Source organism: Miscanthus floridulus, chromosome 9, assembly GCF_019320115.1.
Source record: "Miscanthus floridulus cultivar M001 chromosome 9, ASM1932011v1, whole genome shotgun sequence".
NCBI lineage: Eukaryota > Viridiplantae > Streptophyta > Magnoliopsida > Poales > Poaceae > Miscanthus > Miscanthus floridulus.
The window spans coordinates 69,456,582-69,472,973 of NC_089588.1; the positions used below are offsets into that span (position 1 = coordinate 69,456,582).

General features: G+C 47.4%; 1 protein-coding gene across 3 annotated transcripts in view; it reads left to right on the forward strand.

The window, feature by feature from the left end:
• Nucleotides 1-394: 394 nt before the first annotated feature.
• LOC136482108 (flavin mononucleotide hydrolase 1, chloroplatic-like) overlaps nt 395-16,392 on the forward strand; it is a 48,449-nt gene continuing 32,451 nt past the window's right edge. For 2 of the 3 annotated variants that reach the window (XR_010764966.1, XM_066479354.1), the window contains exons 1-2: nt 395-747; nt 1,250-1,325. Coding sequence is in view for 2 of the 3 variants with exons in the window: in XM_066479354.1 (XP_066335451.1) it covers nt 413-747; nt 1,250-1,325 (411 nt within the window). In the remaining variant the exon portion in view is untranslated. The remainder of the gene's footprint in view (nt 748-1,249; nt 1,326-16,392) is intronic. The other variant, XM_066479355.1, reaches the window with a different exon arrangement.

Sequence of the window (16,392 nt, forward strand, 5' to 3'; positions counted from 1 at the left end):
TTTGTATCCACCGAATATTTATGTTGAAATAAAATCTCTGAGTACAATCATACTCACGCTACTTCTGTTTAGTTTTTACATGTGCTGTAGACTTGGTGATCGCCCATGTCATGCTTGAAGTCAATAGCTTAGCGAAAGATGGAATGGGTGTTCCGCGAAAGCTGCTGTTACTCTGATGATGAAGTGACTAATCGTGGGAATAAAATGGAAAGAACATTTGTTTTATAGTGGTGTTGAGGCGAATCAGAGGTTATTCGCTTCTTTGCCAATATCGATCGAGTTTAAGGGCAAAAATGTCAAAGCAAGTCTAATTTATAACAAAATGGTTTAAATGAAATAAAATGAAAAGAACATTTGTTTTACAGTGGTGTTGAGGCGAATCGGAGGTTATTCACTTGTTCGGACCAAGACGATGAACTTCGAATTTTCTCAATTTTCACGCGAGCACCTGTCCTTTGCAGCACCGCCGGATCGGATATTTTTCTCGGTTCTACTACTCCTTTCTCTGTCGCCTTCATCCATGGTCTCGCTGCTCCCTCGCGTGCCCTCCCTCGCCTTCCTCGCTAAGTCCGCCTGCTCCTCGCAGCGGCCGCCTGCGCCCTCCATGTTGTCGTCTTCCACCGCCGCTTCCGTGGCCGCCGTGTCAGAGGCGGCAGCCGCGCCGAGGAAGCTGCCCGTGCTGCTGTTCGACGTCATGGACACCCTCGTCCGGGACCCATTCTACCACCACATCCCCGCCTTCTTTCAGTTCCGTACATGCCCCCGGCTCTCCTAGTTTACTTAGTTTGGGCTGTGTCTGTCGGGTGGGGTGGGTTAAGGTGCGCCGCTCAGGTGTTCGACGGAATGCATGCTAAGTTCTATAACAGAGTAGTATATTGTAAGGTGTTGTAGGTAGTGTTTTTGTCTGTGGTGTTGTGGTGGATTGTATTCGAGAACGATTTGTTTGGTGGAGAATTTGCGAACTGTGTTAGTGCTAGCTGAAAGGATTGGTTCGGTGTAATGTTACAAAATCTAACATGAACTGGTTGATCCGTATGATATTCTGTAAATTTATTGATGAAATAGCATGGCTGAAATGTGATTAGGTGTTACCAACCATTTTGTTACCTTTTGTTCTGTACCCGTCCTTTTGCTTTGTTACGCCAGTAAACTGTAGTTCAGACACTTGTCCAGTGCCCGTGTGCATCTGTGCTGATGTTTGTGATTATTGCATTACATTCTCAGCTGTCTATCTCTGTTTTTTTTGCAGAATGTCCATGAAGGAACTACTAGAAAGCAAGCATTCAACGGCATGGTCAGAATTTGAGAAAGGACTGATCGATGAGGTAAGTTCTGGATGCTTGACTTATTCCTCAGATATATGATGTGTAGTATTTGTATGTGTGGTATGTGTGCTATTGGTGTATGCTTGATGTTCATTTGATCTTGCATTATCTGGTTTTAACTCGGTCATGCGTGTCATTTTTTTCTTTGTTCATAGGAATACATGCTGGACTAATCCTGCCTGAAATGCCTTATGTTTTCATACTCACTGTTCTTGCTTCCTACATCCAGAGATCCATTATTTAGAACATTGTAAAGAATAATTAAGATCATAGTAAAGAAAAAAAAACTCAACCTGCGATGGGTAAGACAGCCCCGCCCCTAGGCATTGCATTAAGAAAAAGACCTTCTCACGTAGGTCAAGAAAACCCCCGAACCCCTGCCCTACCCATACATAGCGGCTCCGTAGCCCATGTGAGAACGACCACCGGGGCTGGGCCTTAGACCTGTGCTTTGGCGTGGGACAGACGAGGGAATTTTTCTAACCCGAAATTTGCTCCCACGGGGAGTCAAACTTAGGACCTGAGGAGTGCTAGTCAAGCCACCTAACCAACTCAGCTAGAGGCCCTTTCGCAGAGTTTACGTAAAGAAAGGTAAAGTTTACAGATCCAAACTACTTCACTAATGGTAAATAAACTATGTACATTAGGAAAGGAGAAAAAAATTAAAATGCTTTTTGCATCGACAATTTTGATAGAGGGTTGTGGTATGTGATGTGGATTTAGGATTATTGGCTGAACTGATGATTTGAGCTGTAGCATTCAGATGCCAAATATTAGTATGGTTTTTCTAAAGAACTTTTATACTCTATTTATTTCAGTTAGAGTGAAAATTGTCAGTAGTTAGCCTAGTGTTCATGTTTTTCCAGTTACCTACTATAGCTATTTACTATTCACTGTCATGTAATTTTTCTGTTTCCTTGGCAACCAAGTTGATCATGGTGCCTTGGCAACCAAGTAGGAATCATAGCATCTGCTTTATGTAGTTAGAATATGCTAAGGAGTAGGTACACCACTTGCTTATATATGCAGTGGTTAGCATCTTTTGTATCCAAGTTGTTATTTGCAATTCAATACAATCCAAGCGGCCTGCTGGCCAAGCTGCCTTCTGGCAGCCCCAATTCGCCAACAATTGGCATCAGAGCCCGGGGTTGAGAGAAAGGGAGAGGCATGGCCACCTCCGCAGAGAGAGCAGCAGCCGCCGCCGCCGTCGAGCAGCGTGCGCAGCGTCTGGCCGCGGCAGAGGCCGCAGCCGCGCAGGCGCAGCAGGCCGTGGAGGCCGCCGTAGCAGCTGCTCGGAACGCGGCCGCCACGGCCGCGGCTCTGCGTCGAGAGTTGGTGGAGGAGGATCCGCCGCGCGATCGCCGCCCGCCTCCGCGGAGGAGCCCGGAGAGCGAGCGCAGGCAGACGCGGTTGCCCGATCGGGATCAGGATCGCCGCCGCGGACGGGCCAGGGGCCGCTCGCCGGTGATCCAGACCGTGTACAAGGATTCTGGCTCGAGCTCCACCTGGCCGATGCTCACCAAGTCAAATTACCATGACTGGGCCTCGATCATGAAGCTGAAGCTCCAGGCGCGGCAACTCTGGGACGCGATCGAGTACCAGGACCTGCCGTACCATGAGGACAGGCGCACGGTGGAGGCGATCATCGCCGCCGTGCCGCAGGAGATGCAGCTGTCCGAGAAGGGATCGGCCAAGGAGGCCTGGGACTCCATCGCCGCCGCGCGGATCGGCGTCGATCGGGTGCGCCGTGCCACGCTCCAGCGACTCCGCAGCGACTGGGAGAAGCTCGCCTTCCGTCCGGGTGAGCAGATCGAGGACTTCACCCTTCGCTTGATGGCCCTGAAGCAGCAGCTTCGTCTCCATGGCGACAATGACATCAATGAAGAGCGCGCGGTGGAGAGGCTCCTGCGCGCCGTGCCGCCGAAGTACGCCCAGCTCCGGATCGCCATCGAGACGCTTCTCGACTTCTAGGACCTCACCATCGAGGAGGTGTCTGGGCGTTTGAAGACGGTGGACGACATGGAGGCGCTGGCCGTGGAACCGGCCGCCATCGGTGGTCTGCTGCTGACAAGGGAGCAGTGGCGTGCCAAGGAGAAGGAGGAGGCTGCCGCTTCCGCGTCAGGCAAGGAACCGCGACGTCGTCCACGCGGCGGCAAGAAGCAGCGTGGGAAGGGCAATCGCGGCGGAGGAGACAGAGGCAGTGGCGACGATCGCGGGGTGGACGACGACACTTGCCTCAACTATGGTGATCGCGACCACTGGGCGCGCGACTGCCGCCAGCCGCGCCGTGGTGGTGGTGACCGTGGCGGCGGCGGTGGCAACCAACGTGGAGGAGGCAACCGCGTTGGAGGTGATCGAGGTGGACGGCGCGGTGGTGGGCGTGGCGGTGCTGCGCACATCGCAGAGGCGGAGGACGATGATGGTGCTCTGTTCCTCGCCCACGGCTTCCTCGAGCTCGACGAGAAGACCGAAGTCGTCTGCTCCAAGGCCACGGCCTCCCTCGACATCAACGAGCCGCGTGCGCGTGTCTTCCTCAACACCAGCGCCAACGAGGAAGCGCTCGATGGCTGGTACCTCGACAGCGGGGCCACGCATCACATGACCGGTCGCCGAGAGCTCTTCGTCGAGCTCGACACCACGGCGTGCGGCACGGTGCGTTTCGGTGACTCGTCTCGAGTGGAGATCAAGGGGACCGGCTCCATCGTCTTCCAGGCCAAGAACGGGGAGCAGCGCGTCCTCCATGGCGTCTTCTACATCCCAGCGCTCCGGAACTCGATTATGAGTTTGGGGTAGCTCGACGAAGGAGGCTCCAGAGCGGAGATTGAACATGGAGTGCTCCGAATCTGGGACCGGCGTGGTCGTCTTCTTGCCAAGGTACATCGTGGGCCCAGTCGGCTGTACATCCTGCACTTGGAGGCCGCGCAGCCGGTGTGTCTTGCCGCTAGGAAGGAGGACGAGTCATGGAGGTGGCATGAGCGCTATGGGCATCTCAGCTTCGAGGCGCTGCACCAGCTCGGCAAGCAGGAGATGGTGAGGGGGATGCCGGTGATCAAGCATGCGGAGCAAGTCTGCGACACCTGCGTCACCACCAAGCTCCGCCGCAAGCCATTTCCACAGCAGGCGTAGTACCGCGCACAGGCGCCCCTGGACCTCATCCACGGCGACTTGTGCCGGCCGGTGACGCCGACGACGCCAGGAGGGCGCCGCTACTTCTTGCTGATGGTGGACGACGTCACCCGCTTCATGTGGGCAGTGCTTCTGCCAACCAAGGATGCTGCTGCGGATGACGTGAAGTGGGTGAAGGCCGAAGCAGAGAAGGAGACCGGTCGTGAGCTCAAGGTGCTGCAGACCGACAATGGAGGAGAGTTCACCATCGGCGAGCTGGCACAGTACTTCGCCGCCGAAGGAGTCAAGCGGCACTACTCTGCACCACACTCACCGCAGCAGAACGGTGTGGTGGAGCGGCGCAATCAGACGGTTGTGGCGACCGCACGCGCGCTCCTGAAGCAGAGGTCCATGTCGGCCAAATTCTGGGGTGAGGCGGTGATGACGGCGGTGCATCTGCTCAACCGCGCGCCGACAAGAAGCTTGGAAGGCAAGACCCTCTATGAGGCCTGGCACGGACGAGCGCCGGCGGTGTGCTATCTGCATACATTCGGCTGCGTCGCCTACACAAGGGAGCTCGGGCAGCTGCGCAAGCTCGACGACCGCGGCAAGGCTGGGGTCTTCATCGGCTACGCCGAGGGCGCCAAGGCCTACCGAGTCCTCGATCCGGCGACAGGATGCGTCAAGGTGAGCCGCGACGTGGTGTTTGATGAAGGGCACGGCTGGGATTGGTCTAATTCGGCCACCGGGACGTCTGCTTCCGCCTCCAGCGACTTCGACATCGAGTTCTGGGAAGTTGACGTAGACGGAGCTCCGCCACGCACGCCGTCACCAGCTCCAGGGGAGCACGATCCACTGGCCTCCTCTGCTTCACCGGCAGCGGAGACCGAGCATGCGGACCCAGTAGAGTTCACGTCACCGCTCGAGGACGACGACGATCACCTTGACGCTTCCTACGACGGCGAGCAGCTGTGGTACCGTACCATGCCCAACATCGTCGGGGACGCGCCCACACCGCTGCCGGCTTCACGTCTCTTCGCCAAGCTTCACCTCATGCACGCCGGCGAGCCGACCAACTTCGCGGAGGCTGAAGGCGATCCTGCCTGGCAGGCCGCCATGGAGCAGGAGATCAAGGCGGTTGAGCAGAACCGCACGTGGGAGCTTGTGGAGCTTCCTCCCGGTCACCGGCCCATCACTCTAAAGTGGGTCTACAAGCTCAAGAAGGACGAGCGGGGCGCAGTGACCAAGTACAAGGCGCGCTTGGTGGCGCGGGGTTTCGTCCAGCAGGAAGGGATCGACTTCGACGACACGTTTGCTCCCGTGGCGTGCATGGAATCCGTCCGAGTCCTCGCGCTGACGGCCCAAGAAGGATGGCGCGTCCACCACATGGACGTCAAATCAGCCTTCCTCAACGGCAACCTTAAGGAGGAGGTGTACGTGAAGCAGCCGCCTGGCTTCACCGTCGCCGGGAAGGAGAAGATGGTGTACCGTCTGCGCAAGGCTTTGTATGGCCTATGGCAGGCTCCGCGAGCTTGGAACGCCAAGCTGGACGCCACCCTCAAGGAGATGGGTTTCCAGCAAAGCGACCATGAAGCTGCGATGTATAGGCGAGGAACAGGGGAGGAGCTGCTGCTGATCGGCGTCTATGTTGACGACTTGATCATCACCGGTGCCAGCGCTCAAGCCATAGAAGGTTTCAAGGCTCAAATGAAGAAGGTCTTCGACATGAGCAACCTCGGCCTCCTGTCCTTCTACCTGGGGGTCGAAGTATACCAAGATTCAGCTGGGATCACTCTGAGGCAAACCCATTATGCCAAGAGGATCCTTGAGCTAGGAGGTATGGATGCCTGCAACCCTGCCCATACACCAATGGAGGAGCGGCTGAGGTTGAGCAGGCAGAGCATGACTGCAGAAGTTGATCCTACCCAATATAGAAGATTGGTGGGCAGCCTGCGCTACTTGGTCCACACAAGACCTGACTTAGCCTTCTCAGTAGGCTTTGTCAGTCGATTCATGGAGAGGCCGACTGCAGAGCACCAAGCTGCCATCAAGCGCATCCTGAGATATGTGGCTGGTACTCTGGAGTTTGGCCTTCACTATGCTAAGGCTCCAGGGAGAGCAAGGTTTGTTGGGTACTGCGATAGTGACTTGGCTGGGGACATTGACACCAACAAGAGCACTAGTGGCACTCTGTTCTTTCTAGGAAGCAATCTTGTGTGCTGGCAATCAGTGAAGCAGAAGGTGGTGGCTCTATCTAGTTGTGAAGCTGAGTACATTGCCACTACCACAGCTGCAACACAAGCTATTTGGCTATCCAGGCTGCTGGCAGACCTCCTTGGAAGGAATGTGGAAGTGGTCGAACTGAAGGTTGATAGCAAGTCTGCACTTGCTCTAGCCAAGAATCCAGTCTTTCATGAGCGCAGTAAGCACATCAGAATCAAGTATCACTTCATCAGAAACTGCTTGGAAGATGGAAGTATCAGGGCTTGTGGCAGAACCTCCTAAGGAATCGGGCCCACATGCACCTATCGTTGTCTTAACAGACCTCAGATAGCGTACACGAGTTCCCAACAACTCAACAGGTCTGTCGGGCATCCTCGGGAAACCCGAATCATCCACGTTTCTCTTTTCAAACAGGGTCCCGATCACAGTCATTGCAGATTACAACAGTTTATTCAAATATATACCAGAGTAAAAGATAGCGGAAGTCTTAAGATAACATAGTTACAAACCAGTTGTTTTCAAACTTACAATACCAAAAGTGTCATACAACCATAGTAGCGGGATAATATTACATTAACTTTATTTATCAAACAAACTAGTGCCTTGTCCAAAGGCCATTCATCACTCCTCCTCGTCATTGACTTCAAACACAGACATGCAGCAGGGACCAAAACAAGCCTGCGCATGTGACTCACCTGCAACAAGGGTTAACAAACCCTGAGTACAAAGGTACTCAACAAGACTAACCCGACGTAACGGAGTGTAAGACTTTAGAGATGTAGGGGTTTGGGGCAAGGTAAGGATGAAGCAAGATTCAAAAGTTCTTTGCCAAAAGCTTACTATTCTTCATTCTATTTTCAAGTTTTACCACTAAGTACTTTTTGTTCATTATCTCAAACTAAATGTACATTTCTCGTATTCCTTTCCTTCTCATTCCATTCTTTTCTCATATTTTAGTAATTCACCAGTACTACATTGCTTCTGTAATGAATCGAGTCTCCATATCCGCGGAGCACCGGCAATTCGAATTGATTCAAGTCCCAGCTGGGGATTCCTTATCACACGACATATGTAGAACTTAAATCTTGCATATATCAACCTCACTACTGGATCCTCCTATACTAAGCCGTCTCCACGCCACCCGAGAGTACAACACACCTCAAATCCGGCCACATTCCAGCCACGAGGGTACATGCTACTCCCGCCATCTCTCTACTCCTAGTGCGTGGGCATTCGTCTTAGTATCGGATTAGCCGAAGTAGGCTTACCAGAGTATGTGACTAGTACTACAAAGTGTCTCGTTCAGAAGATCCACAATGAGTGGCCTTTAAGCGACATAGTCGGTAACATTACCCAACATTCAAGATAAGTCACCCGGCTAGTCTCTAATTCATTCTACATTCTTTCTTTCTTTGGCCAGTATGCCATCTTTGATTGTATCGAAACTTTTACTTTGAAAGCCTACCATAAAGCATACTAAGCACACTACGCCTTTATAAACGAAAACATCTTCAAGGATGGTAAACAATTATCAAGGTAGGTAATGCATCAAGTAGGTAACATTTGAATTAAACAACTTAATGCAATAAATAACATAGGTGATAAACTTTTCAAAGTAAACAAGGTAATGGCTTAATGCATAAACCGGGGCTTGCCTTCGTTGACGATTTTCGGTTCCGGATTAGTACCACAATTATCAAATCCCGTGACAACCGGGGATTCTTCCAGAACTTGCTCAACTAGAATCGTTTCGTTCTCGGGTTCTACACGAAATGATAACATATGCTTTAATATGATGATAATGTAAACATGATGCTTTCACGGCACATGAAATGTAAAAACACCCGCAAAAGATTTTATTTCGCGGTACAGTTGCAAGCCAACAAAACCAACCTGTAACCCTATCATTAAGAACCACACATGTGACTTGACCTAATGGATCTTGGAACCCTACTAGTCACAAAACATGACCAAAACAAGATCCAACACTAATCCAATACTTAGGGTTCCGACGAGTTAACTTGTTAATGACCTTTGTTATCACATGAAATGTCATTAAGATTTACTAATTACAAATTAGATATTAGTTCAAATACTAATTAAGGTACTAAGGATTATTATAAGTTAATGACCCAAGGTCAACAATAAATTCTAAAGTCAAACAAATCCTAATTGATTAAACATTAATTAAATGAATAATTAATTAAATAATTAAGTCTACATTAGGTATAAAATAAACTTTGTCCAATTAAGCTCAAATTTTTATGTAAGCTTCCTCATGACAAATTAGTGTACCAAAACAAATTTCATAATTTTTGGAATTATACAGTGACCTACAAAAATCATGGAAATTGCATTTTTCAATTAATGGACTGAATATTTGAACATTCCAAATTTATCCAAATTTCAAATTTCAAATTTTTAAATCATACTAGAACATGTACAGAAGCTACACAAAAATTTTCAGAATTTTTGGATGTGTAAATAAATTCCTACAAAATTGCAAAATTGCTGCACTATTCAAAATCAGAAAATAACCAAAGCTCACTGTTCTTCTTCCTCAGCTTCACTGACAGCCTGACCCCACGCGTCAGCGACAGTGAACAAGACACGGCGGCGCGGCCAGCTCTGGCCAGCAAAACGCGCCGGTGGTGACTCTCCGGTGAGACGGGCTGCTCCTACATGATCTACACCAAGTCGCGCATCTATCCCAAGCCTCAGAACAGAAAAGAGCACACCGGATGGAACGCAACGCCGGCCATGGCGGCTCGGACCCGACGGCGGTCGATGTAACTAGGGCTACGGCGCAGTAGAGTCAAAGGAAGAGTGAGCAACACGCTCAGGAGCTCACCGTGATCGCGATGATGTGCTTGGTGCAGGCGGAGACGTACGGAATTGTCCTGGCCACGGTGAGGTGGGTTGCGGCGGAGCTTCGGTCGACTCCGAAGAAGATGACGTCGCGCGGTGGTGCTGATCGGCTAGAAGCGAGGCGAGCAGGTCAGGAATGAGCGGCAGGGTAAGGCGGAGCTGCTGGCCAACGCAATTGGCTTGGGGTGGTCCGACGAGGATGAATTGGATGATCGCGGCAATGTCACCGGCGGCGAACAGTCAACGGGAAAACTCCGATTGACGACGATGTACTCCTATTTATAGCAAGCTTGAGGGCGTACGGTGATGACAGCACACGGGCGAACTCGCGACGGAGGTTTGGGCGTGTCACTGCGCGTGAAAGCGGTGAAATCCGATCGGCGGTGAACTCCGCGTGGCGCCGGCAGCAAGCAGTGAGGTGGAGTTGAATTTTTGAAATAATTACAGAACTGCCACTGCATTCATTTCTCAAATTACTCAGAAATTTTCTAAAGAAGTTGAAAATCTCCAAAAATAAAAGTGGTTCAATTTTTCAAGTACTACAACTTTGGTTTAAGAAACATTTTCAAATTCTGCCTCCATTTTGAAATTCAAATTTGGGTACATTTAAAGATTTGAATCATTTCAAAATTACTCCAAATTTTATATGTAAACTTGAAAAACTTTGAATACCAAAGTTGATCCTCATAAAATAATCTCCAACTTTGCTTTTTGCCTCAACCCCAAATTCCTCATGGATTTTGAATTAGTTAAAAGGGGCAAAAAGGACTTTTATAATTTGAATGTGAATTCAAATTTGATTTGTCTTCCTTTTACTTAAATTTTGATTTTTGATCAGCAACATGGCCCATTAGGATTATTTGAGTCAAAGGACATATGACCTCACATGATCACATGAAATTTAACCCTTGTGGTCATGATCTGTATTTTGGGTTTTTGAAACACATCACATGAAATAACAACATTATAAAATAAACCTTATTTAGTGAATGCATTCAAAACTTTATACTATATGAATGCTTTGCGATGCACATGATGACATGTCAAATTTTAGTATTAGGTCAAAACACCAGAGGTGTTACAACCCTCCCCCCTAAAAGAAATCTCGTCCCGAGATTTAAAACTTAAGGCTAAGTAATGGAAAAGAAAATGTGTCAAGCTAACACATTACAACTTTATTCAAAAGGCTAGCGAGGGGGTTTTCCATTCTGTTAATAACAGGACAAGTTACAATATAGACAAGGTATTGCAACTAGATAGAAGCGAAGAAGTCAGGAAAGTTCTCTTCTAAGTAATCCTCGGACTCCCAAGTAGCTTCATCTTCCGTGTGTTGATTCCATTATACTTTGTAGAACTTGATTGTACGTCTGCGAGTGACTCGATCTTTCTGATCTAAGACTTTAATGGGGTACTCGGCATAAGTCAAATCAGGTTCTAATTCTACATCACCAAAGTCGATTTCTTGGTCAGGTACTTGAAGACACTTCTTTAATTGAGATACATGAAAGATATCATGTACCGCTGACATGTGATCTGGTAACTTGACGCGATAGGTGACTGGTCCACATCGTTATTGGATCTGAAAAGGACCGACATAACGGGGCGCCAACTTTCCCCGAATCCCAAATCGATGAACACCTTTCATCGGTGATACCTTGAGGTAGACATAATCTCCCACTTTGAATTCTAGCGGTCTTCTCCTCTTATCAGCATAGCTTTTCTGCCGGGATTGAGCTATCTTCATATTAGCTTGTATGAGTTTAACTTTCTCTTCAGCTTCCTTGACCACATCCGATCCAAAGAACCAACGTTCTCTAGCTTCTGACCAATTTAAAAGTGTTTGGCACCTACGGCCATACAGTGCTTCGAAGGGTGCCATTTTAATGCTCTCTTGATGGCTATTGTTATACGAGAATTCAGCTAAGGGAAGGCATTCATCCCATTTAGCACCAAAGGAAAGGACACATGCTCTTAACATATCTTCAAGAATTTGGTTTACCCTTTCAGTCTGTCCGTCTGTTTGCGGATGATAAGCAGAACTATGGATAAGTTTAGTTCCTAAAGACTCATGTAGACTTTTCCAAAACTTGGATATGAACAATGATCCTCTGTCAGAGACAATGGTCTTGGGTGCCCCATGCAGACTGAAAATTCTATCAAGATAAATCTTTGCATACTGCTCTGCTCGATATTTATCTCTGACTGGTAAGAAATGAACTATCTTGGTTAGACGATCAACAATAACCCATATTGAATTGTAGCCTGCAGATGTCCTAGGCAACCCTACTATGAAGTCCATACAGATATCTTCCCACTTCCAAGATGGAACTGGCAAGGAATGTAATGGACCTGCAGTCTTCATATGAACCGCTTTGACTCTCTGACAAATATCACACTTGGCTACATATTGAGCTATTTCTATTTTCATTTTGGTCCACCAATATCTCTTTCTCAGATCATGATACATTTTGTTGCTACCCGGATGAATGGAGTATCTTGTAGAATGAGCTTCATCAAGAATCTGCTTGCGTAGCTCCGGATTTTTGGGTACTACCAACCTATCCTTGAACCATACAACATCTGATTCATCAATCTTGAAACATGTTGGTCTTCCAGATCTGACTTTATCCTTAATATGGGCTATGCCCTTACTTTTCTGTTGAGCAACAATGATCTGATCTTTGATAGTGGACTCAACTACAATATTGGACAGGGAACCTTGTTCTATGATTTGTAAATTCAGATGCTCCATCTCTTGACACAATGTTCGCTGCATAGGTTCTGCAATTAGGCAATGACAATGACTCTTGCGACTCAGGGCATCGGCAACCACATTAGCCTTGCCCAGATGATAATGCACTTCTAAGTCATAATCTTTGATAAGTTCTAACCATCTCCTTTGCCTCATATTCAGCTCTGACTGAGTGAAGATGTATTTCAGACTCTTGTGGTCCGTATAGATATGACATATATTGCCTAATAAATAATGTCGCCAAATCTTGAGTGAATGGACAACAGCAGCTAATTCAAGATCATGGGTAGGATAATGTTCTTCGTGCTTCTTGAGTTGTCTGGAAGCATATGCTATGACTCTGCCTTTTTGCATAAGAACACAGCCAATACCAATTCTAGATGCATCACAATAGATATCAAATGGCCCCTCGATATCAGGTTGTGCTAATACTGGTGCAGTTGTTAGCAACTTCTTCAATGTCTGAAAGGCCTCTTCACATTCTGTTGACCATACAAACTTTGTTTGATTTTTCAACAGTCCAGTAATTGGCTTCGCAATTCTGGAGAAGTCAGGGATAAACCGACGGTAATACCCTGCCAACCCCAGGAAACTACGAACTTGATGAACAGTTGTAGGTGCTTTCTAGTTAAGGACTTCTTCTACCTTGCTCGGATCAACAGCTATACCTTCAGCAGATAGCACATGACCCAGAAATTGTACTTCCTCCAACCAAAATGCACATTTGCTGAACTTGGCATATAGTTGGTGATCTCTTAATCTTTGTAGAACAATACGGAGATGTTCCACATGTTCCTCTTTGCTCTTAGAGTAGATAAGAATGTCATCAATAAACACCACGACAAACTTATCCAACTCAGGCATGAAAACTGAGTTCATCAGGTACATGAAATGAGCCGGGGCATTGGTCAGCCCAAAAGACATGACTAGATACTCATATAGTCCATATCGGGTAGTAAATGCTGTCTTCGGCACATCTTCACGTCTGATCTTAATCTGGTGGTAGCCTGATCTTAAGTCTATCTTTGAGAATACCTTAGTTCCCGCAAGTTGATCAAAAAGTAAATCAATTCGGGGTAAGGGGTATTTGTTCTTGATGGTGACTTCATTTAATGGCCGATAGTCAACACATAACCTTAAGGTTTGGTCCTTCTTTTTCACGAAAATGGCAGGACATCCCCAAGGTGATGAACTGGGTTGAATGAAAACCTTGTCTAACAACTCTTGTAGTTGCATTTTTAATTCTGCTAATTCTTTCGGTGGCATCCTATATGCTCTTCTGGACACTGGTGCTGTCCCTGGTTTTAGGTCAATTCTGAACTCTACGTCTCGGTCTGGTGGCAGACCAGGCAGGTCATCAGGAAAGACATCCATAAACTCACATACCACTGAAATTTCCTTGGCTCCTTTAACTATAGTTGCACAGACTGTCTCCACTGTACTCTTAGGAAAAGGAAGTTGGATGAGAAGTTGGGTTTTGCTGTCTGGTGCATTTACCCTTATTGTTCTACGCAGGACATCTATGATAGCCCCGTGTTGAGTTAGCCAGTTCATACCAAGGATCACATCTATATCTTGATCCTTTAATATCAGCATATTGGTAGGGAACTCATAACCTCCCAAATCAATAGGTACGTGCTGAACTACCTCCATTGTACAGATTCGTCCCCTAGGCGACTGTATATGATAGGGTTCTTTTGTTTCCCCAATAGCTATCCCATGCTTCACAACAAATGTACGGTTGATGAATGTATGGGATGCACCAGAATCAAATAAGGTAATTGCAGGATGCTTAGCAATGGGAAACATACCCATCATAACTAGTTCTCCATCTAGAATAGATTCCACTTGCGTATAGAATACCCTCCCAGTTTTCTTCTCAGCCGGACCCTTTTGATGGTTCTGAGCATTGCCCTTGTACTGATTTTGAGCTTGATTAACAGGGGCTTTGGTTGCATCAGGATTGTTCTTCCTAGGATACGGGCATTCTTGGGAAAAATGCTCGGGTTTACCACAATTATAGCATGGAAAATTGTGATTCTGGGGAGTAGCATTGCGGTTTGCATTATTTGTATTGTTCTGCTGCTGCGGTGCTTGATGAGTATAAGGCGTATTAGTTGCAGGGCGAATGAAGATTTGCTGCCTGCTTTGGCCTTGTTGTGGGCGAAATGGCGTACGGCCATGATTCTGAGGATGGTATACTATCTTCTGACGCTTGCCACTTGATGATCCGGAAGCAAATATTTTCTTCTTCTTCGCCTCCTTGTGTCGGCGGTAATTTTCTTCCGAAGCGATAGCAATGTTGATTGTTTCATGGTAAGTTGCATTACCATAGGCTGCCATCATTGTCTGAAGTTTAGTGTTCAGGCCTCTAAGAAAATGATTCTTTTTCTTCCTGTCCGTATTCACGTACTCAATAGCATACTGAGACAAGTGGTTGAAACGCCCAACATACTGCATCACCGGGTGCTCCCCTTGCTTAAGAGCCAAGAACTCTTCCAACTTCATGGTCATCGCACCGTCCGGAATATAATGTGCCCTGAAGGCATCTTTGAACTCCCTCCAGTTGATTTGGTGACCAACGGGCTGTACTGCTACCAAATTTGCCCACCAGGCACCAGCAGCTCCTCGGAGTTGCTGTGCCGCAAACCTTGGTTTTTGAACCTCAGTACAGTGGATCAGCTCGAACTTTTGCTCTATTGTCCTAAGCCAATCATCAGCTTCTAAAGGTTCGTCTGCCTTAGAGAACACAGGCGGACGTGTGTCAGTAAAATCCACATAAGTTGACTCGTCGTTTCCATTATTACGACGGCCACGATTAGGGTATGGTGCCTGCTGGTTTTGCGCCAACTCCCTTAACAGCCTGGCATTCTCTGCCGTTGCGTTGACGAGTGCGGCTATGGCATCTGCCATAGTCGAGGGCATTGGTGGAGGATTTGGGCACTCATCATCGTCGTGCGAGCCACTAGCACCAGTTCGGGTGATAGGACGAGGCATCTGTTAGAGAAACACATTTACTTACATTATTCTTTATTGAAAGCTTTTAAAAGGTTGCATACTACAAAGGGTTCTTATTTATATTACATGTCTTGTATCCCACAAGACAACCCTGGTTTTCTAAGAAAGCAGTAAAGGAATTACTACTACTCCAAGCTTTCAGTCTTTGGCATCCGTGCCTGTATCGGACGAAACCTCATCTTCATCTGAGAAGTACACTAACTCCTCAGGGTCCTCCTCTTCATTCTCGACTTCTCCTGGAGCTACAATCATTTCTTCATCGGTAACTTCACCATCCCCATGAGGTGGATGGAGTTGAGTGTACAACATGTGGACATTCTCATGAAGAATAGCATTGTCCATCTCCAAGTCCTCTACGTAGAATTCCAACTCATTGACGCGTTCATTGGCCGCATCCTCTCGTGTCCAGGCTTCATTCCGCAGCTCCATGGTCATGGTGATGCCCCTTTGCATTTCCGCCAGCTCTTCTTGGTCTTTGGCATGAGCTCGACGAAGAGTGTTGAGCTCCTTGTTAAGGTTCTCGACGTTGGCGGGGTTGCTTGAAGATCCTTCCTCTCCTAGGTTCTTTGAACTTCCTTCACCAAGCTCATTATTTCTTGGTGCCAATTGGTGATGAGGGACTCCATGAGGTCCAGTGGACTTGCGTGCGGTTTTCTTGGTCTTTGCCATAGCCTAAAGAATTTAGGGTAGGACTATAAGAATAGCTTGAGGATAATGGAGGTTAGCAAGAATGGGATTGACATTACTTACCCAACCATTATTAAGGGGAATTATTATGCAATGTTCTCAAGCATGATGCATGAATCGATCTTACGAATCTAAGTACAAAAGATTAATATAATCATAAGTACTAGATTTTCATAGGACAAACCTAATCATATTATCCGCCACAAACTTTTCAAATAAGTCAGGATTGAGTCTAGATCAAAGGTAAGAAGAAAGAAATTTAACTTTCAAAATATCATGTTTACTTTCCTTGATCTAAATCATTTTGAAAGCTTTCTAAAGATACCTACAATGATCTTAGATGGGAACTTCTCTGATACCAGCTGTGGCAGAACCTCCTAAGGAATCGGGCCCACATGCACCTATCGTTGTCTT